General features: G+C 48.6%; 2 protein-coding genes across 11 annotated transcripts in view; both read right to left on the bottom strand.

The window, feature by feature from the left end:
- ACAD9 (acyl-CoA dehydrogenase family member 9) overlaps positions 1–5,943 on the bottom strand; it is a 45,168-nt gene extending 39,225 nt beyond the window's left edge. The window contains exon 1 of the mRNA XM_047782127.1: positions 5,709–5,943. Within this exon, the coding sequence (XP_047638083.1) occupies positions 5,709–5,858 (150 nt within the window). The 5' untranslated portion in view covers positions 5,859–5,943. The remainder of the gene's footprint in view (positions 1–5,708) is intronic.
- Positions 5,944–14,159: 8,216 nt separating this feature from the next.
- IQSEC1 (IQ motif and Sec7 domain ArfGEF 1) overlaps positions 14,160–21,332 on the bottom strand; it is a 111,990-nt gene continuing 104,817 nt past the window's right edge. For 7 of the 10 annotated variants that reach the window (XM_047781990.1, XM_047782008.1, XM_047781982.1 and 4 more), the window contains exons 13-15: positions 19,439–19,488; positions 17,250–18,273; positions 14,160–16,239 (exon numbers count right to left, since the gene is read on the bottom strand). In XM_047781990.1, the coding sequence (XP_047637946.1) occupies positions 17,725–18,273; positions 19,439–19,488 (599 nt within the window). In that variant the 3' untranslated portion in view covers positions 14,160–16,239; positions 17,250–17,724. The remainder of the gene's footprint in view (positions 16,240–17,249; positions 18,274–19,438; positions 19,489–21,332) is intronic. The other 3 variants (XM_047782028.1, XM_047782043.1, XM_047782038.1) reach the window with 2 other exon arrangements.

The raw sequence follows: 21,332 nt of genomic DNA, 5'->3' as shown, positions 1-21,332 counted from the left end.
ATATCAAGACACAGGAAGCACAGAGGGCCCCAAACAAGTTGAGCCCAAAAAGACTCACACCAAGACATATTATAATAAAAATGGCAAGAGTTAAAGATAATGAGAGGATTCTAAAGGCAGCAAAAGAAAAACAGAGTTAATTATAAAGGAACCCCCATAAAGCTATCAGCTAATTTCTCTACAGACACATTACAGGCCAGAAGAGAGTGGCAAGACATATTCAAAGTTCTAAAAAGGAAAAATGGGGAGTTCCCGTCGTGGCGCAGTGGTTAACGAATCCGACTAGGAACCATGAGGTTGCGGGTTCGGTCCCTGCCCTTGCTCAGTGGGTTAACGATCCGGCGTTGCCGTGAGCTGTGGTGTAGGTTGCAGACGCGGCTCGGATCCCGCGTTGCTGTGGCTCTGGCGTAGGCCGGTGGCTACAGCTCCGATGAGACCCCTAGCCTGGGAATCTCCATATGCCGTGGGAGCGGCCCAAGAAATAGCAACAACAACAACAATAACAACAACAACAACAACAACAAAAAAGACAAAAAAAAAGATAAAAAGGAAAAATGTGTGGCCTAGAATGATCTATCCTGCAAGATTACCATTTAAAATAGGAGAAATAAAGAATTTTTCCAACAAACAAAAACTAAAAGAATACAGCAATACTAAACCCAAATAATAAATACTAACTGAAAGGTATGGAGTTCCCGTCATGTCTCAGTGGTTAACGAATCCAACTAAGAACCATGAGGTTGAGGGTTTGATCCCTGGCCTTGCTCAGTGGATTAAGGATCTGGCATTGCTGTGAGCTGTGGTGTAGGTCAGCTCAGATCCCGTGTTGCTGTGGCTCTGGTGTAGGCCGGTGGCTATAGCTCCGATTCGACCCCTAGCCTAGGAACCTCCATATGCCACAGGAGTGGCCCTAAAAAAGGCAAAAAGACAAAAAAAAAAAAGAAAGAAAAGAAAAGAACCATGAGGTTGCGGGTTCGATCCCTGGCCTACCTCAACATGATAAAGGCCATATACGACAAACCCACAGCGAACATCATTCTCAATGGTGAAAAGCTGAAAGAATTCCCGCTGAGATCAGGAATAAGACAAGGATGTCCACTCTCGCCACTACTCTTCAACATAGTTTTGGAAGTCCTAGCCACGGCAATCAGAGAAGTAAAAGAAATAAAAGGAATCCAAATTGGAAAGGAAGAAGTAAAACTATCCCTATTTGCAGATGACATGATACTATACCTAGAGAATCCTAAAGACTCTACCAGAAAACTGTTAGAGCTCATCCATGAATTTGGCGAAGTTGCAGGATACAAAATTAATACACAGAAATCGATGGCATTTCTATACACTAACAATAAAAGAGCATAAAAAGAAATTAGGGGAGCAATCCCATTTACCATCACACCCAAAAGAATAAAATACCTAGGAGTTAACCTACCTAAAGAAACAAAAGACCTGTACTCTGAAAACTATAAGACACTGGTGAAAGAAATCAAAGATGACACAAATAGATGGAAAGATATACCATGCTCTTGGATTAGCAAAGTTAATATTATCAAAATGACTCTGCTACCCAAGGCAATCTACAGATTCAATGCAATCCCTATCAAATTACCAAGGACATTTTTTACAGAACTCTAACAAAAGATTTTCAAGTTTGTGTGGAAGCACAAGATGCAGAATAGCCAAAGACATCCTGAAAAATAAAAATGGAGCTGAAGGAATCAGGCTCCCAGACTTCAGACTACACTACAAAGCAACAATCATCAAAACCGTATGGTACTCGCACAAAGACAGAAATAGGGATTAGTGGAGCAGGATAGAAAGCCCAGAATTAAACCCATGCACCTACAGCCAACTCATCTATGACAAAGGAGGCAAGAATGTACAATGGAGAAAGGATAGCTTGTTCAATAAGTGGTGCTGGGAAAACTGGAGAGCCAAATGGAAAAGAATGAAATTAGAACACTCCCTAACACCATACACAAAAATAAACTCAACATGGATTAAGGACCTAGATATAAGACCAGATGCTATAAAACGCTTAGAGGAAAACATAGGCCAAACACTCTGACATAAACGACAGCAGCATCTTCTCAAATCCACCTCTTAGAGTACTGACAATAAAAACAAAAATAGGGAGTTCCCGTCGTGGTGCAGTGGTTAACGAATCCGACTAGGAACCATGAGGTTGCGGGTTCGGTCCCTGCCCTTGCTCAGTGGGTTAACGATCCGGCGTTGCCGTGAGCTGTGGTGTAGGTTGCAGACGCGGCTCGGATCCCTCGTTGCTGTGGCTCTGGCGTAGGCCAGTGGCTACAGCTCCGATTCAACCCCTAGCCTGGGAACCTCCATATGCCGAGGGAGCGGCCCAAGAAATAGCAACGACAACAACAACAACAAAAAAAAAAAGACAAAAAGACAAAAAAATAAATAAATAAAAATAACCTGGAGGTAGAGAAAACAGGATTTGCTGCCAAATTAGATGTGGATTATGAGAGGCGTCAAGGGTGACTCTAGCTATTTGGCCTCAAAAATTGAACAACCCCATCTCCAATATGAAGATCAGGGGTCAGGGCAGGATTAGGGAGAGAGCTGGGGATAGTTTTAGATGTACTAGATTGGAGATGCCTAGTAACACCCAAGTGCAGATTCTGAGTAGAAAGACAGACATAAAGAGAGCCTGGACAGTGTAGGCTGTAGCTACGGCTTAGCTGTGATCTCTGGCCCAGGAACTCTGTATGTTGCTTGGCAGGCAAAAAAGAAGAAAAAAAAAAAAAAAAGAAAAAGAAAAAGGCGAGAAAGAGAGAGAGCCTGGAGTTCAGGGGAGAAATCTGAGCTACAGCAGTACATGTGCATCTTCAGAATATTGACAGTATGATACCAAATTAGATCATCAGAGGAATGGTTATAGATGAAAAGTCAGGTCCACAAAAAGCCTCAGAAAACTCCCAACTCCAACTGGGACAGTTGGAAATGTTAGCAAATGTTTATAGAGGTCAAGGAGCCAAGGAGGAACCAGCAAAGAAGTCTGAGAAGGACCAGCCAGTGACGTAGAAAAAAAAATCAGGAGAGGAGTTCCCGTCGTGGCGCAGTGGTTAACAAATCCAACTAGGAACTATGAGGTTGCGGGTTCGATCCCTGCCCTTGCTCAGTGGGTTAAGGATCCGGCGTTGCCGTGAGCTGTGGTGTAGGTTGCAGACATGGCTCAGATCCTGCGTTGCTGTGGCTCCAGCATAGGCCAGCGGCTACAGCTCCAATTTGACCCCTAGCCTGGGAACCTCCATATGCCGTGAGAGCAGCCCCAGAAATGGCAAAAAGACAAAAAAAAAAAAAAAATCAGGAGAGAACAGTTATTTAAAAGTCAAGAATGATGGGAGTTCCTGTTGTGGCACAGCAGAAACAAATCCGACTAGGAACCATGAGGTTGCAGGTTCAATCTCTGGCCTCACTCAGTGGGTTAAGGATCTGGCGTTGTGGTGAACTTGGTGTAGGTGGCAGACGCAGCCTGGATCTGGTATTGCTGTGGCTGTGGTGTAGGCTGGCAGTTGTAGCTCCAATTCAACCCCTGGGAACCTCCATGTGCCATGGGTGTGGCCCTAAAAAAGCAAAAAAAAAAAAAAAAAAATTAAAAGCCAAGAATGATGAACTGTGTCAAATGCCAGTGATGGGTCAAGTAAGGTGAGGACTGAGAAAAGACTTACAGCAGGCAGGTAGGTAGGTGTGAGCAGAGAAAAGGAAGCACCAGGCCAGGTGGCAGGAAACCATGTATCTTGTAAACAGCGAGGGTCCATGGGGGACAATGAAAAGCAGGAACCTCCAGAATGGCAAGAAACCTCATATTTGGGGTGTTAAGTGTCCTGAAGGCAGACAAAGAATGATGGGTAAAGGCATGAATCTGCAGAATCAAAATGTAACCTGTTGCTCAACATGACCTAATTATAAGAAAATAAGTCCTGCAAATAATAAGTTCCATGATGGAGAGACGCCTTGATACTTCCAATCAAGGCTAAATAAGGACAAACATCCCTCCTCCCTTCGGGAAAGTGGAGAGGGAATGAAAATCAGGGGATACAAACCCCAAGCCCCTCCTTCCAATGAGTATTCGACCATTCATTTGCACACCCCTCAGAACCATCCTGCCAATGACACCAAGGGCAGCTGTTCGCCTGTCTGCCTGCCCATCCTTTTGGGGTGTATTTTCACTTAAATAAATCCTCACTTCACTTTCTGAATTTCCATCTCGTTTCTGAATTCCTTCTGTGAGGAGACAAAGTACCTTTCCAAGAGAACAAGACCACAGATGCAACAACAGGGAGGTCACTACAGGCGTGCATGAGAGTAGCACCAGTGGACTGGTCAAAGCCTGAATGGTATGCGTTCAAGCTGCAGCGGAAGGTAACAAGTGATGATGCAGAAGAGAAAGGAGACAATTAAGGCCCTGGAGTAGTTGAGAAGACTTGGGGTCTAGGTGGCTTTTGCTGGAAGTTCAGGTCCACCCACGTTGATAGAGAAGGTAGACCACATGGGCACACATGGTGGGGGTGGGGTGGAAGTTCTGACCTGACTGCACATTATTTTCTCAGAACAAAGGGAAGCAAAGCCAACAGGTGAGATGAGGATGAGGAGGTGCTGCCAGAGGTTTGGAGTAAAAGACGCAAGAAAGACTTGTGTTTTCTTCACCTTGGCAGCAAAGCACAAGGTCCCAGGACCACACAGCTTCAGGTTCTGGGAAAAATGGTTTCCCTAACTTTAAAGGCCTAGTTTTGTACTTCCTACCAGGGCAAATCACTCCAGTCTGAGTGTCAGCTTCTGCATTTGTAATGCCTGACCACCTTAGAGAATGTTCTAGAGAAACCAGGGACTAACTCCCTAATACAATATCAGCTACATCAAGGATGCACAGATTCCAGCCAAGCTCAAAGTGCTTTACATACCTTTTTTGCTGTTGTTTGGGGGGAACCTACAGGAGGGAGTCGAGAACAGTTTTTGCTCCTATTTTGTGTATGATCGCACGGAGGCACTTCACAGTAGTAACCCCAACGCACGGACTAGCAGGTACTGAAGCCAGCACTGACCACTTACTCTGCTGCCTCTTGCATCTGCACCGTATCGCACAGTTTAAATGCATTTCCACACATATACACCTCACAGGGGCTTTGCAACACATCTGTGAGGGCAGAACACAACGCTAGCTCCATTTGAAGTTTGAAAGAACTGGGGCCTAAAGTCACAGAGCCAATGTTAAATCCAAGTCTTTCGACTGTTAAGAGCCTGGTAAGTGCTTAGTGCAAACGGCTACTACTGGGTCGTGCTACCCGTGCAAGGGACGGGTGGGGAAGGCGCCTGGGGACCGGTCTTCAGAGGAACCTGATCGGCGGGGTGAGGCGCGGGGACTTGGCTGTGGAAGCCGACAGAGGGGCGGCTGGGCGTGGGCTGTGTGAAGGAATTAGAGAGGAAGGCCCCCAAAGTTGGGGGCCAGAACACTGCGTCGAGGGTTGCTTAGCGTCCACCTCGCCTGGGGTTTCCCAAAGCGACCTGGAGACCTTAGTTGGAACACGGGCCTCGCCTGCAGGGGAATCGAAGAGTTAGCACACCTGCTCGCATGAGCGTTTGTCAGGCAGTTGTGGAGACTTTGACCGGGATCGACCGGCCTTCCCGAAAAGGGCAGAAAGCAAGAGGTAAAGAGCAAAGACGACCGGGAGGTTCTGCATTACCTTCTCGATTCTGCCCAGGAAGAGCTCCTTGGCGAAAGCTCGGCTGGGCTGACTGGTGCGCAGCAGGCGCCGGCTCTCGGCAAAGGCCACGAGGGCTCGGCAGGAGCGCGCAGCCGCCGCCGAGCGCAGGAAAAGCCCGCAACAGTTCATCACGCCCGAGAAGGATCGCTTGCGTACAGATGCCTCTACTGCTTTCCCAGCGCCTCACTCACGTGCTGCGAGCTCGCACCGCCCTATGACGCCATCGGCCGGCGCCTGCTCCCTCTGGCCGCTTTTGCGCCTGCGCGGCCTCGGGCTTCGGACAGAGGGTGGAGTCGCTGTCAGCTTAGCGGAGTCCTGCGGCGGCGCTGCGGGGGTGGCCTGTTACCTGAGTTATTCATCACTGCTTGGTATTTTTAAAGCCCGTCACCTGGGTTCTTCATCACTGCTTAGTATTTGCTTCTGTGAATTAACCCCTTGAGCAAAACAAAGGAAAAGTTATATTGCTGGGATTTAAGTTTAAGCTGGTGTGCATTTTGGCCGCAATAAGCATAATCAATCAATCAGGTAATCCGATCCTGTGTCAGATCCTCTTGAGTGTTCCAACTGAAGGGCTCAAGGTAAACCTGCAGTTGTCACCAGTGCATTTCCTGCTGAGAGAGAAGTTGGCTGATACCTTACTGTCCAGAGATCTTTGTGGAGGGGTATCCTCAAAGAATAATTTTATCTCATACACTAGATTATGCTGTCCACTATTACGATGTGTATTTGTCCCCCTTTGGGTACATTACTTATTATGGAAACATGGAGTCACTAGCTTGTTGAAAGCCACAAAGGTAAAGGAGGTGTCATGGGTCGAACTATGCTCCCCCAAAAACCATTTGTTGAAGTCCTAACCCCATACCTCAGTGCACACTCAGCCTGAACTGATAGAGAATAAAGTTTGCTTGCCATTAAAGCTCAATACCTAGCAGACCACATTGTGATTTTCTAGGCAGAGACTGATATCTGTTTTCCTCTTTTGTTCTCGTATCATTTCTACCTGGCTTGCCTCCCTGAAGGCCCTGGCCTATACAGTCACATGTGATCATGGGAATGGAGCGCATGAAAAAATCCTCTCTGCATCATTCCTGGATGTTGTAAATTCAGGTTACAGGACCACGGAGACTTGGCATTAAATCAACAATTATTGATAATTGCTCTGTCTGTTCTCTTTAAAGGAAAATTACTCCTCTTAATTACTTAATAGAACTTGGCATTTACTTGAATTCATTTTTTCCCAGTTGTAATTTCCAGGAGAGATAACTAGGTAAAACTCATCTGAAGACCTAATTGTGTATTTTCCCTGCAATACACTGTACTGAATAGTTTTTTTTTCCTTTACCCCCAAAGATCCAATATTCTCTTGCTGCCAGATTCTAGTATGTACACTGTAAGTACCCAGCACTGCCCTACAAATAGCTCCCATCTTAGCTGCTGCCTACAAAAGGCTGACAGGAGTGGGTTTCAGGACATCCAGCCAAGGGCGTCAGACATCTGGGATCGGATTCCAGGTTACGAGGAAAGGGCCACTTGGGATGCCATTTACTAAGAAATATTCCTTAAAATAAAGGCTGGTCCCGCCAAATGTGGATGAGTAAGTACTTCCTCAACTTGGACAAAGTCCAGGTAAGTGTATGAATCGAGCTCATAAGATAAAGCAGCCGCTGGTCGCTGCCGCTGTGGATGCAAAGTCTTTTCAAAGGAATAAAAGTGTATTGTAAACATACAAACATACATTATAGCTATATTACAGCAGCTACTTTTTTTTTTTTTTTGCCACACCTGTGGCATATGGAAGTTTCCAGGCCAGGGACTGAACCCGTGCCACAGCAGTGACCAGAGCCACTGCAGTGACAATGCCATGGACCCTCAGCCCACTGTGCCACCAGGGCACTCCAAAACCATGGAATTCTCAATAGTCTCAGGAACTGGAAAACCCAGGGCCTCTTGAGATAGGGGTAAAAGGATGGCTGAAATGGGGAATATTGGATAAAAGTTTATTGAGAAGCAGTTAATCGGTCCCTTTTCCAAGAATGCACTGCCAGTCAACTGCCCCTCCCCTACCCCAGCCTCAATCTGAAAATTTATTCCTTGGGAAAGGTTAAAAAAGAGAAAAGAGAAAGTAGTCTTTAGACAGTGGCTCAGTTGAAGGCATGGGGTTATGCTGAAAATGGGCAAATTCAGCAATTGTATGTGAACTAAAAGTTGAGCTCTCCCCACATGCCTGCTCTGGTGCAGTTGGTTAAGAATCCGACTGTATTGGCTCTGGTTGCTGTCACTGTGGAGGAACGGGTTCAGTCCCTGGCCTGAGAACTTCCATGTGCTGCAAGTGCAGCCATTCAAAAAAAAAAAAATTGAAGTCTTTCAGCCCTTTTTACTCACTTATTTCCTGCCTTTAGGGCAGAAGATTGGAAGGCTTTTCTCTGGGGAATCGAACCCCAGAGCAAATAAAGACCTAAAGATAATGTTACTGGGGACTCCCCAACCAGTTGTCTAGCCAGATCACCACTTAAAATAAGGTTCACCAGGAGTTCCCGTTGTGGCGCAGTGGTTAACGAATCCAAATAGGAACCATGAGGTTGCGGGTTCGATCCCTGGCCTTGCTCAGCGTCGCCGTGAGCTGTGGTATGGGTCGCAGACACAGCTCGGATCCCGAATTGCTGTGGCTGTGGTGTAGGCCGGTGGCTATAGCTCCAATTAGACCCCTAGCCTGGGAACCTCCATATGCTGAGGGAGCGGCCCTAGAAAAGACAAAAAAAAAAAAAAAGATAAATAAATAAAATAAGGTTCACCAACAGCACTTCCTGACACTCCCCAAGCTCTGAGCCAGCTTTTCAGCCCCCGACTCTCAGTTATAAGCATTCGACCAAGAATTTTAAAACCTAAGAACCTCCAATACGGAAGGTAAAGATCAAAACAAACTCTAAAAAACAAACCCTAGTGGAAGAAAACAGAGATTCTTCAAGGAAAATACAACATTCAAAGCCCTATCAATGTCTTCAGAGAGGCAGGAGAAGATTCTGTACCCATGAAACAAGAACTGGATACTCCAAAAAAAGAAAAATACAGATAGTTAGAGAAAAAAAGCTATTTAATACAAAAAAAATGAGATAAGTGAAAACTTCCATTAAAAAGTTGGATGTAAATTGAGAGAATCTCCCAGAAAATGTAGGAGAAAAATCTGAGGACTAGTCCACTGAATGAATAAAAGTGTTTCCAAAAAGACTGGGGTGGGGCAGGGAAAGTCATCACTGACATAATTCAAGGAGATTTTCCAGGACTGAAAGATACAAGTTTCCACATTAAAAGGGCCCATCAAGTAGTAAGTGCGATGAATGAAAACAGACTCAAACCAAGGAATATTACTCTGAATCTTAGAATGCTGGGGACCAAGAGGAGATATCATGGGGGGATAAGAGTCATAGGAATACATTAGAAATCATGAAGGCTTCATATTTCTTATTAGGAACACTGGGAGCTTGGCTAGGATGACCAAGGCCATCAACATTCTGAAAATTTTTTTCTCTGAAAAATAATTTTCAACCTAGAATTTATACTCAGTCAATCAAAGGTGGAAGTAGAAAAAAGACATACAAAATCTCAAATAATTTACCTCCCATGTGTGCCTCCTTTCTCAGGAAGCCACTGGAGGATGGATGTGCTTGCTCAAAGCAAAGGAATAAACCAGGAAAGAAGAAGTGATCCGAAAACAAGGATCCAGAACAGAAAGGGGTGGAGGGACCTCCAGGCAAGTGGGAGTCATAGAGGGCAAGCTACTGACATTTAAGAAGAGTCAAATATTTCAACTCAGGAGAGTGTCAGGCTCTCTCTGCAGTCACCTGTGAAAGTAAACCGAAGCTAAGCATTATCGATGAGATCGCCAAGATGGAGTGAATAATGATATAACCTAAGCCTCTGCACTGAAGCCTGGGGACTCTGTTTTAACCAGCGTTTTGCTAAGATCCTCCCACCGGCGTGCGGGTGGGCTGAGGCTGGTGGCAGAAAAGCCTGGCCAGATACACATTGCAAAGAAGACAGCAGCTCAAGGGCCTGGAAGAAGATCCCATCCCTCTGGCAGTGTCCCCGTGGCGCCCTCTATCGACCGAGAGAAACCTCACGCAAGGCGGCAGAGGAGGGAGAAACCGGCCCCAATCCCAGAGTCCAGCAAAGCAGGGCGGGGGCGGGGCCGATAAACCGAATTGGGCGACCATGTATGAGGAATCCCGGGGCAGAACGTGTCACCTTTTCCTTACCTATATTTTGATTATTCTTGGGGCTACTCCCAGGCATTTAAAAAAATGACGTTGCAAGTGTGGACTTTTCCCCATTTTTTGTTCAGAATATATATATACACACACATATATATATATATGTATGTATGTATGTATATATGTGTGTATATATATGTATATATGTGTATGTGTGTGTATATGTGTGTGTGTGTATATATATATGTATATATATAAAATACACATAGGGAGTTCCCGGTCGTGGCTCGGTGGTTAATGAATCCGACTAGGAACCATGAGGTTGCGGGTTTGATCCCTGGCCTTGCTCAGTGGGTTAAGGTTCCGGGGTTGCGGTGAGCTGTGGTGTAGGTCGCAGATGCAGCTCGGATCCTGCCTTGCTGTGGCTCTGGCATAGGCCGGCTACTACAGCTCCTATTCGACCCTTAGCCTGGGAACCTCCATATGCCACAGGTGAGGCCCTGGAAAAAGACAAAAAGAAAAAATACATATATATAGCTGTTGATCCTATATATTAACTCCGTATTGTTCATAGTTTTTCCATTGATTCCTTCAGATTTTCCAGATATGCCATTACCTGCTTAAATAAATAATTTACCTCTTGCAATTTTCATGCCCGTCTGTGTTGGCTAAAACTTTCACTACAATGCTAAACAGAAATGAAGACAGATGTGGTCCATGTCTCTTTCCTGACTTTCATGGATGGAATGTGTTCACTGTTTCTCCATTAAATAAAATTCTGGCTTTGGGATGGAAGTCCATAAACTCTATCTTGCTAACAAAGTATTCATCTATTAAGTGCCTAGGTATCAGGAATGGGTCTGAATTTTGTGGAAGGCTTTTTGGCAACCATGAAGATGATCATATGATTTTTTCTTCTCAATTCAATTCAAATGATGGATTATCTTAATGGATTTCCTATTATTGAACCATTCTTGCATTCCTGAAATAAGCCCATACTTGATCATAAAGTACAGTTGACTCTAAAAGTGGACCCTTCATGAGTTTAAACTATGAGGGCCCACTTATGCTCAGATATTTTTCAGTAGTAAATACTTCAGTACAACTCAGTCTGAGGTTGGGAGACTCCTTGGATGTGGAGGAACTTTGGGTACAGAGGCCAACTATAACTTCAAGGTGGATTAATCCCCACATTGTTTAATGGTATGAACATTAGTTTACATTTAATGTGTCCTTAGATGTTTGCTGTTATTCACAATTTGGCTTTGGTTGTCTGCAGTTTTGTACTTATGTAACATTGCTATAGTCACTTTGTAACAAGAATTTATAGGTTTTCCTTCCACTGCTGTGATCTGAAACAGTTTAAGTAGCATTGAAGATTATTTGATATTTGAAGGTTTGGAAGCATTCCTTTATGAAAGCACATGGACCTGGAAGGTTGATTATTTTTTTCTGTTTCTCTTATGGGAATTTGTCTGTTTTAAATCTCTGTCTTTCCTGGGGTCAGTTTTGACTAATTATCAATTTTGCCTAGGTTTTTCAAATTTATTTGCATAAAGCTGCTTTAGGCCCTGTTCTAAAATTTTTCCTTCATTACAATAGTTACTTTCCTCTTATCATTTATTTTTTGTATTTGTGCTTTCTTTTCATTTTGGTTGGGTGAGCTTTAGATTTGTCAACTTTATTTTCAAAGAACCAGCTTTTTGATTTACAAGTTTTGCTATTTTTCTGTTTTCTAGTCAATTATTTTTTTGCTTTTTATTATTGTCTCTTCTTTGTTTACTTTGCTGCTCTTTTCCTAATTTTGAATTTGATATCTCTTTCAATTCTTTCACGTTTATCGATGTAATTTTCCTTAGATTCTTGCTTTAATTGTAACAGATTTTAATATAAAGTGTTATCATATTAAAAAAAATTCTAGAGTTCCCTGGTGTCCCAGTGGGTTAAAGATCAGGAGCTGTTACTGCTGTGGCACAGGTTCCATCCCTGGCCATGGAACTTCCATATGCCAGGGACATGGCCAAAAAAAAAAAAAAAGGAATGAATAAATGAATAAACAGGGCATCTAAACACACTTACACTTACTGATCCAACCAATATGTTTGCTTGCTTTCTGTGGTACTTTATGTTGTATGGTTACTGTATTACATTCTCCTCTCTCTTCCCTCACCCTTTTTGCTTAGTTTTGTTCCTGTATTTAGGAAGGTTTGTATTTTTGTTCTAGTGGTTATGCTTCTAACATCACCTTCACATAAGGTCCTTAGCCCCCCTTCTCAGCCTTCTGCTCCTTGGCTTCATCAGGAAGCCACTGACATGGATTCAAGTGGGCAGTACCTTAAAAAGACACATGTGGTGCCAGTGCAGAATGGGGCTGATGGACCCATGGAGGAGGCTGGGAGTCCAGGTACCAAGCTCTACTCCGGGTGACAGACAGATCATGGCCTGATGGTGGGTGAGAGGTGTGAAGAGAAACAGGTAGATGCATGAACACAGGGCAGGTGAAAATCAGAAGGGCTTGGCCAACAAATGGCCTTAGAGAGTCAGGGAAAGGGCAGGTGTCCAGAACAATCCCTAAACTCTGGTTTGCACCACTCACAAGGATGCCCATTCACCAACACGGGGGCCCCAGCCCCGTGCATATGTGTATGCGTGTGTGTGTGTGTGTGCATGTGTGTATGTGTGTGTGTGTGTGTGTGCATGTGTGAATGTGCAATCACGGATTTGGTGTGGAGAAAGGGTTTGAAGTGCAACTGAAAGATCCAAGGCACATGGGGGTTTGGAGCGGAGGTCTGGGCTTCGGATTCAAATTTGGGGATTGCAGTACGAAGTTGCAGCTGTGGGCTTGCGAGGCACTGCTGAGAAGTAGAAAGGAGGAAAGGGCTTTCTGTCATCCTGAGACAGAGACCTCTCGGCCCCATGGGGGCTATCAGCCTGCAAAGGAGGCAGTTGAGGAAGAGGGGAGCATGGGGTCAAAAAGGCCACATGTTTCCAGAAGGGTCGTGAGAACAGTGTGGAAAGCTGCTGAGAGGTCAAGGAGAATGTGGGCTAATGAACACGGTCAGCGAGCGGGAACTGCTTCCGGAGAAGTTGCGCTGTGTCACCTGTGTCCCCAGCTAGACTTCTCAGTGCAAGAACTGGGCTGAGCAAACAACTGTCCATCAATTTCTGATGACAGTGACAACTGACTCATGCTGAGCTCAGCCAGTGGTTTCGCTGTGACCCCCCCACCCCCCTCCAACCATCAATTCATTTTCAGATGCCTCTTGACAAGACCAGTCCTGGGCTGGTCACTGGACACAGAGAAGGGAATCAGACACATCCTTTGTCCCCCTTCCCCAGAAGCTCACAGTCTGGTCGGGGAGATAAACACAAAACCCAGGGAATGGTCACACGGAAGCACCGGCTTAGCAGCTCAGTCACAGCGAGTAGCAGGTGGCGGGCAACCCTGTAGGTGACGGCGTCCACTGCTGAACCAGATGTAAGTATTTCAGGGAGTTCTGGGAAGCAGTGTCACTCCTCAGAGCCCTGCGCATATGGGAGAAGGATGGCTCCCAGCCGCAGACACCAAAGAAAATCCTCTGACAGGAATACACCTCTCTGTGAAGGGTGCACCACGGCTGACTTTGGCCCCTGACATTAACCTCTTGTTTCCTGCAAATTAGATTTACCCAGTTTTACTTTATGTTATGCTACATACTGAAACTTGAAGGAGTATCCTCTGGAACTGAATTTGGTTCAAGAAGATAAACAGGACATGCTCGTCACATTCCCACAGAATTTCTGCTTCCAGGACCATCACCTTCCACAATAACCTGGCTTCCACATCAGGTTAAGCACTACCTGAAAAAGTGGGCAGCTGTGATCTCAGGAAATAACCTCTTGAGGCATCTGGGGACTGGACCATTGGGTGCTTCCACCCCACAAGTCAGGCCCAGTCCACCTCAACCCTTCATAGGTTCCACCTCCTCTCTAACTCAAGGAAAGTACAAACACTGGCTCAAAGTTGCTAGAAATTATAAATATCTTTGAAACCTTCTCCCTGTGCCTATGTGGCAGTATGTACCTTTATCCTAAGTCATATCCTCAAATCAATGTGTTCCCGGAAAGCTAGAGCCCACGGCAGCCGGGGGCTGACGAGGAACAGGCACATTTGTCAGCTGGAGTCTCTCTGTGCCTGGCCAAGAGGGAAACTGCTGGACTTCTCAGAAAAAGGAAGAACTCAAGAGTTTTAAAGGATTTATTTGATATCTCCACACGATCACAGCTATGGTTTTACATCAATAGCGTCTGTTACTACTCGCACACAGAATGCATATTAATAAAAGCCCTCCTCTCCTCCCCAGAGAAACATCGCAGGAGCTGGGCTTCCTGTGAGCAAGGTGTCCCCTGAAATCTGAACAGCCTGCAGTCAAGCCCTGGTTCTAACTGTGTAAAACAACTCAAAGGTGAGGACAAGAGGACAGCACCCCAGAGGAGACGTCCTGCAGGTGATCTCAGCGGGACCCCAGGAAGGTCACACCCACACGCGTGTGGGGCACATGTCACGTGGCTCTGAATTGCTGTGCCGTTCACCACCCACACCTCACACCCATTCATTCTGCAGTCTGCTTCCTGGATTACTGCTGTTGAATTTAAAATACTTATAAAATGACTTGTTTTCCAGGCAAGAAGGGTGATGATACTGCACAACGAGATTGTAAGATGCATGCTTACCTGTAGAGACACAGCCTTGTAAGGTGCTGAGACAACATTGAAGGTCATGTTTACATATCTGATGACTTTTCAGTTCATCTTAAAGAGAACCCAGAGGCCTCTGCTGCATGCAGTGCCAGATGGAAAAATCGCTCTACACTGGATGATTTTGAAGACGTTTTTAAGCAAGACATGCACATTGTATTAGGATGAACTTTATTTTTACATTGTTGTACAATCCATTCGTAAACTTAAAAAAAATACAAATACATGATTTAATTGTCCCAGAAAAGATTTTTGTGATGCGACCAGCTGCTTCCTCTAAGGGTCTCCTGCTGACATCATTTGTGACCTGGGCGGAACGCCCCATGTGCCCACCTGTGTCCTGACAGTGAGGAAGGATGACACACAGCCTGCTGGTGCTCAGCTTCCTGCCTCCTGTGCTGGGGGCAGGGCAGGGGTGGGCACAGGTGCCTACTGCTGTGATCCTGGGACGGGCTGGGATCCAGAAAGAACAGTCCCATGAAAGCTGCACGGGTGCACCAGCCTGTCAGCCTGTGAGAAGCGTTTGTGTCCCAAGTGAGACTGGGGCTGCCTGGCTCCAGCCTCCTCCGTGGAACAGCGTACCTTCTGGAAACACCTGTCCCACAGTAAGTTTGTAAACAAAACGCATGGAATGATGAAGCCCAACTGACTGGAACCCAACAGAGCAGAGAGTTGGAAACATGGGGAGAAACTGCCCCCTTTACAGACCCAGCCCTGCGGACCCAGTGGGGCTGTGACAGTTTGGAGGAGGGCACCCTGAGCAGCCTGTGGAGCACACCTCTCCACCCTTGGTTCTATCCTCTCTCATCAGTGACCACCCTGAATAAAAGGCGCCCTAGTGCCAAACACCTGCCTGCATCTTTTCTGGAACAACCTGGGGTTTACAGTTAGATCCTACGATTGGTACAGAGAGAGGGTGAAGAAAAGCCGACATATTTAATATGTTACCACTTTACTTCAACTATTTGTCAACAGTAACACTGATAGTTTGCAAATACACAATACACAGAGTGGCCTCACGCGCCTGGCGGCGGCGGACATGCAGTACAATTTGACTCTTCCTTGTCAGAACACCCTTTAAACCACAAGACAGAGAACGCCTTGGGGAGCCCGGCTCTGACGGGGAACCGAGGGGTTCGGGGTCAGGGGAACGGGGGAGCCTCCCCCCCAGCCAGCCCTGCCTGGACCCAGACGGACACGCTGTGCTTGGGATTTCCCTCTCCCTGAGCGGACACCCGAGAGGGACTGGGCACGGAGGGGAAGGTAAAGGAGGGCAGGATGAAGTCACACTTCTTTCAAGAAAGGAAACAAAGGCTAAGCTCTACATTGCTGTATTCGTTCTCTGTGGAGACGAACAAAGTGCTCGGTTGCAGATTTGCTGGTTTGGTGACCGTGATGACAGACAAGGGGGTGGGGTGGGCTCCCCGCTGCCGTCCCGCCGCTGCAGGGTCCCGCGCCAGCTTCGCCCTTTTTGAAAGGGCTCCCGCCGGCAGGCGCCGCGGGCCGTCCTGGGTCCCGGCTTAGGAGCACTGCACCGGCGGCTGCCGAGGCTCGAAAGGCTGAAACTACAAAGTACGGCCCATGGGTGACTCGGGCAGAGAACCAGGCGCATGGGGCGCCGGCCCAGGGGGAGCGCAGGGTGTCACCACAACACGGAAGCGACAAGAGCACAGTCACGTGACACCCAGGGCCGCTTTGGCGGCCGGGCCCTCGTTGGCAGGGTCGCGGTCAGGACACGGGGTCGTGCTAGCACATGGCCACATGGAATTACGATGATCACGGCTACCACTCAGAAAACAAAGCGGGAAGCACACACACCGCCCTGGGCGCTAAACGCTAACATCAGCCTTCAGGTTCCGGAGCGGCTGCACTTGGAAACGGGATGAGGAAGCTATGGAGCTGGGGAGACGAGGATGAGCTGGTCATTTTCATGTTGGAGATGAACACTTCTGCTGTGGATGGGGGTCCCACTCAGAGGACTCTGAATGAGTGTGCGTTAACGCAAATGCACATAAAGGAAATATGGATCATGGAAATTCACAGTTATTGCAGCCATTAAAGTGTCTAAGAATCTGTGTCACCGATAGTCTCAGACAACCAGTTCCTAACCAGTTGCCCCGAGTTGCTACTGTAGAGTTTACTGCATTTTATCTATTTGCTTACCTGAAATAACAGAGCAGTTATAATACTGATTACTTATGATAGTATTCTGTTAATAAAATAAGGATTTATACAAAGCAATATCGGACTTTTAAAACAGTTAGATGCTATGTTACTTGGCACAGTTAGTAATGATTGCGTAAAGATTTCGGCCAGTCCTAGGGGGGAATCTTCTCTTCTGTTTATGAAAATATGGAAGTATCTGAGTTTGTCCGTAGCATTTAAGTTTTTGGTTTACTCTCTCACGCATTTGTCTAAGGTACTGTCCTCCTATCAGGTAAGTGGAGCTCCTTGTAAAGTCTATATTGCTAATTTTGTGGACTGACACATTTGCCTTTCACACACAGACACTACCTATACAGTATATATATATATTTATATATTTATATATTTATATTATATAAAGTTTACTTACGTATTTTCATCAACCATATCAGGTCTACTTAATTTTTGCCCATTGTCAATAAAAGAGCAATAATGCAGCAAGTTTGGGGTTTTTTGTTTGGTTCTGTCTCTGGCTTTGTGTGTCGCTTCTTCTCTTCCTAGGCTGGGATCTCATATGCGTGTACAACGAAGGGGCAGAGAGCTGGGGCTGCGTGGGGTCGGGGGGCAGCTCAACGTCTCCTTGGCCGGCGGCACCGACTCAAGGCAGATGGTGGCTGAGGCCCACGTCTCGGACTGAGGTGGATGGAGGCCAGGGCCCCACGGCTAAATCAGACCAGGAGCTTTGTTCCCTAAGACACAGGCCTCCGGGACTCAGGGTTTCCATCTGGGCAGGGGAACGGAGGGGAGAGGTGGAGACACAAAGTACCCTGGGTCTGCCAAGCCCGGGCGCGCCTCTGTGTGGTGTGCACTTGTTCCGGGGGGTCCTAGACCCCTGCCCAGGCTGTCTACACGATTGTGCTGATGCCGCTGGGTTTGACCTTGCTGCTGGTGGGGGGCGGTGGGGCAGGGGGCTGCCCATGGTGGTGCGCTGCGTGGCCCATGTGGCCGGCGTGGGCCGAGGGCAGCGGTGGGTGGCTGTGCGCGTGGACCCCGTAGGGGGGGTGCCCGCCATGGGGGCCGTGGTGGTACTGGTGTGCGTGCGGGATGTGCTGGGGGGGATGGTAGTGGTGGTGGTGGTGGTAGGGGGGCGGGTTCTGCTGCATGTGGCAGTACTGGCCATGGTGCCCATGCACCGGGGCCTGCAGGGCACTCTCCGTGGGCCCCTGGGGGTGGCTGGCCGCGGGGTGCTGCGGGTGGGCCAGGCCTGGCGGGTGGGGGGGTGGCTGGGAAGGGGCTGAGGGCAGGTGGGCCTGGGGAGGGGGCTTCCCTCTCTTACTCCCAAATAAGGAGCCCAGGAGGGAGGAGGAGTTGGGCAGGGCCTGGTGTGGGCGAGATGGACACTCCCGTGTTGATGCAGCTCTCCGGCGCATGTGAGGACTGCTAATGATGGACCCCTAAAAAGGAAATTCATAGAAACCAAAATTAAAAGAGCTTAAAGCACTTATGTCAGAATGATTCTTAAAAAATGGAAAAAAAAGTGCACCCACTGACTGCTAAGCCTGAGTTCACCTCGTTGGTCGCAGCGGCCGCAGGTGAGGCTGGACTCAGCCACCACCTCCTCACACTACCACGCAGGTTGGCTAGGGGCCCTGAGAGGGGGCCCTCCGGGGAGCAACGTGGGGGTGACCCCCTCTGTGGTCAGCAGCAGCAGCAGTTCAAGGTTGACCGCTGCTCTCGGCCTGACGAGCACCTGCCCTGGAAGCGGCCTGAGCTCTCAGATGTGAACCGTGGGTTTGGGAGCATGTGTGAGCAGCGTGTGCTGAGGGTTGGGCGGGCGTGAGTGGGGGAAGGAGCTCTCAGCTCTCTTGGGTCCTCTCAGTGGGTCCGATAGCGTGTGCTCTGCCTGGGAGGGGCCCGAGGTTTCTGGGGAGGTGGTGAGAGGGACAGGAGGGGCTTGGGACTCCTTGTCCTGGGTTGGGGGGCCACTGCCTGGGCCTTTCACTGCAGCTACCTACTGCAAACCAAACACGGAAAAGAAGGAAATGAACAGATCTGCAAGCCGAGGTTAAGATGTGAACAGGAAGAGAGAGATGGCTGGAGAATGAATGAAATCTCATGAAATCCACACTGAGTTCTCTTTCTCACGGCTCTCCTCCTCCCCCAAGCTAGCTGAGCAAGTCCGTGGTGCCCTGACTGCAGACACACAGCAATCGAAACTCCAGGAAGGAAGCGATGGGATGGCAGAGCGTGTAAGTCCAGGGGGTGGAGGGTACCACCTCCCGCCCAGGAGCAGCGCCGTGGGTGGGCCGGGGGATTGCTGGGAAGCCAGGATGTTAACCATGCTTTGGACCAGGGGACGGGGTTAAGCGGAGACTAAAACACAACATCCAGGACCCCCCCACCCCCAGTTCCAGCCCAAACAAGCACTGAGGGCACAGGCGACTCTAAGGGGGCTGGCATGCACGGGGGCGAGGCAGGCGGGGCGGGGCTGCGCCTCTGTGCAGAAGGGGAAGGAAGAGCAAAAAATAAATAAATAAATAAATAAATAAAAGACAACAGGTATAAATCAGGGACAGGAGGCGACACACGACAGCCAGCTGGACGGGGCTTCCTACTTACTTCCACATTGCTCTCTAGCGATCCCGCACTGCTGCGACGCCCTCGCTTCCCTGCCCAGAACATGCAATACCACAGGTTAGACGCGACACGAGGCCGGGCGCTGCCACCTGGCTCAGGCACGGTCATGGCCGCAGCCTGGGGAAGCTGGTGGCAGGGCAGTGACGAGTTAGAAAGAAAGACAAGGGGTTCTTAAAAAGCCAAAAAAAAAAAAAAAAAGAAAAAAAAAGAAAAAAAAAAGCCGGAAAAAAAAAAGAAAAAAAAAGGCTCTTTCAATCAGCCCAACTTTAGCCCTCTCTCCTGGACCAGGAGTCTGTGGGGAGGAGCCTCTGGGCAGCTTGGGGGTGGGCATAGACCTGGCTGACCCCACGCTCCAGGGGGGCCTCAGCTGCAGGATGGTCAGCGAGGGCAGCTCCTCCCACAGCTGAGGAGACACGCGTGGCCCTGCAGCCCTGACACTCGGTGGATTTCACAGATGTATGTAGGTACATACATGCACACACACCTCCCTCCCTTCTGCAGGGGGGCTGGTGGCTGGGAGGCCAAGCTCCCCGCCCTCTTTTGTGCTAGAGCAGAGGTGCCTACACCTCTAAGGCCCAGTGTTTGGTTTGTGCAGTGTCTGGCCAGGGGCTGGAGCAGGGGCAGAGACTGCTGGGATTTCCTCCCAGCCCAGGGCCTGGAGTCCTATGTCCCCTCTGTGGGCACCTGGAATGCCCTGCACTTTCCCCAGTCTTGAGCTCTCATTGCTGATGCCCCTGTCGCCAGCATGTGGCACACGGTGGATGCTCAATATGTGTTGGCTGTGTCTGAGGTGGCGGAGTCATGCTCTTGGTTCTGGATGCCCAGGGCCCACCCCAGCCTCTGCAGGCCCTTGGAGGACTTCTCTGTGGATTTTTGCAAGACAGTGAGGCTGTTGGGAATGATAGTGCCCAAGCCCAGGGGTCTGGGCTCTAGCCAGCTCTCTGGGGGCAGGGAGGGGGCCTGTGTGATGTTCTTCCAGCTTCCACCTGTGCCGCCTTGGCCAAGCCCAGGAATGCAGGACAGGTGTCCCTCCATCCATGCCCAGGAGGTGATGCAATGGCCCAATTGGCTCAATTCTCACAGGCCCATGCCGGATCTGGTTGTCCACCCGAGGCTGGAAATCTTGTCCACGTCATACCACCTTCTCATCTGGATCCAAGCCAGGCCCCGGAGCCTGGGAGATGGAAGGGGTGCATTGTGCCACCCTGTGGCCTACACTTTGACCTGCACTGGGTGGAGAGGGTATGTCCATGGATGCTTTGGGCCTCATGGCAGCACCCAAGGTTGCCTGGGACAGGGCCTTGGGCCTGGGCACTCAACAGCAGGCCCCAGGGGTGGGGACCTGGTGCCTTCTTCCTCGCCTGCTGACCCCCAACCTGAGCTCTGCTGGGAGGTTGCTCCAAAATACAGGATGGACCCTGGCCTGTGTGAGATGGCCTCCAAGCCCACTCAGGACTGGGTTGCACTGCGGATGAGGTTGCTGAGGACCATGGAGAACCCCGTGGGCATGGGCCCTTGTGCCCAGCAGAAGACGACCTTTCCTTTCCTCATCTTTCTTCCTCATCTGTCACAAGAGGAGCTGATCTGGCCTTCCTACCTTCTGTCCCAACAAGGTGGCCCAGGGACACAGAGCAGAATTTGTGTTTAGTCTCAAGGAGGCTCTGCAGCTGAAGGGGTGACGCCACTGGGCACTCCGTGAACTCTGCCTCAATTTCCACATCTGGGAAAGAGGCATGGCCCCTGCTTCGCCAGGGTGGCTGTGTTCAGACCCCTGCTGCCTTTGGGGTTCTAAACCAGCCCGCTAGCCCCTCTAAAGCTGGGAGGACTCCTTTGAGGACCAGGGACAAGGACCAGAGGAAAGACAGCCCATCCTGTC

This window comes from Phacochoerus africanus, chromosome 1 (assembly GCF_016906955.1).
Source record: "Phacochoerus africanus isolate WHEZ1 chromosome 1, ROS_Pafr_v1, whole genome shotgun sequence".
Taxonomy (NCBI): Eukaryota; Metazoa; Chordata; class Mammalia; order Artiodactyla; family Suidae; genus Phacochoerus; species Phacochoerus africanus.
The sequence above is the reverse complement of the archived record's forward strand: the minus strand, read 5'-3'. Positions and strand labels throughout refer to the sequence as shown.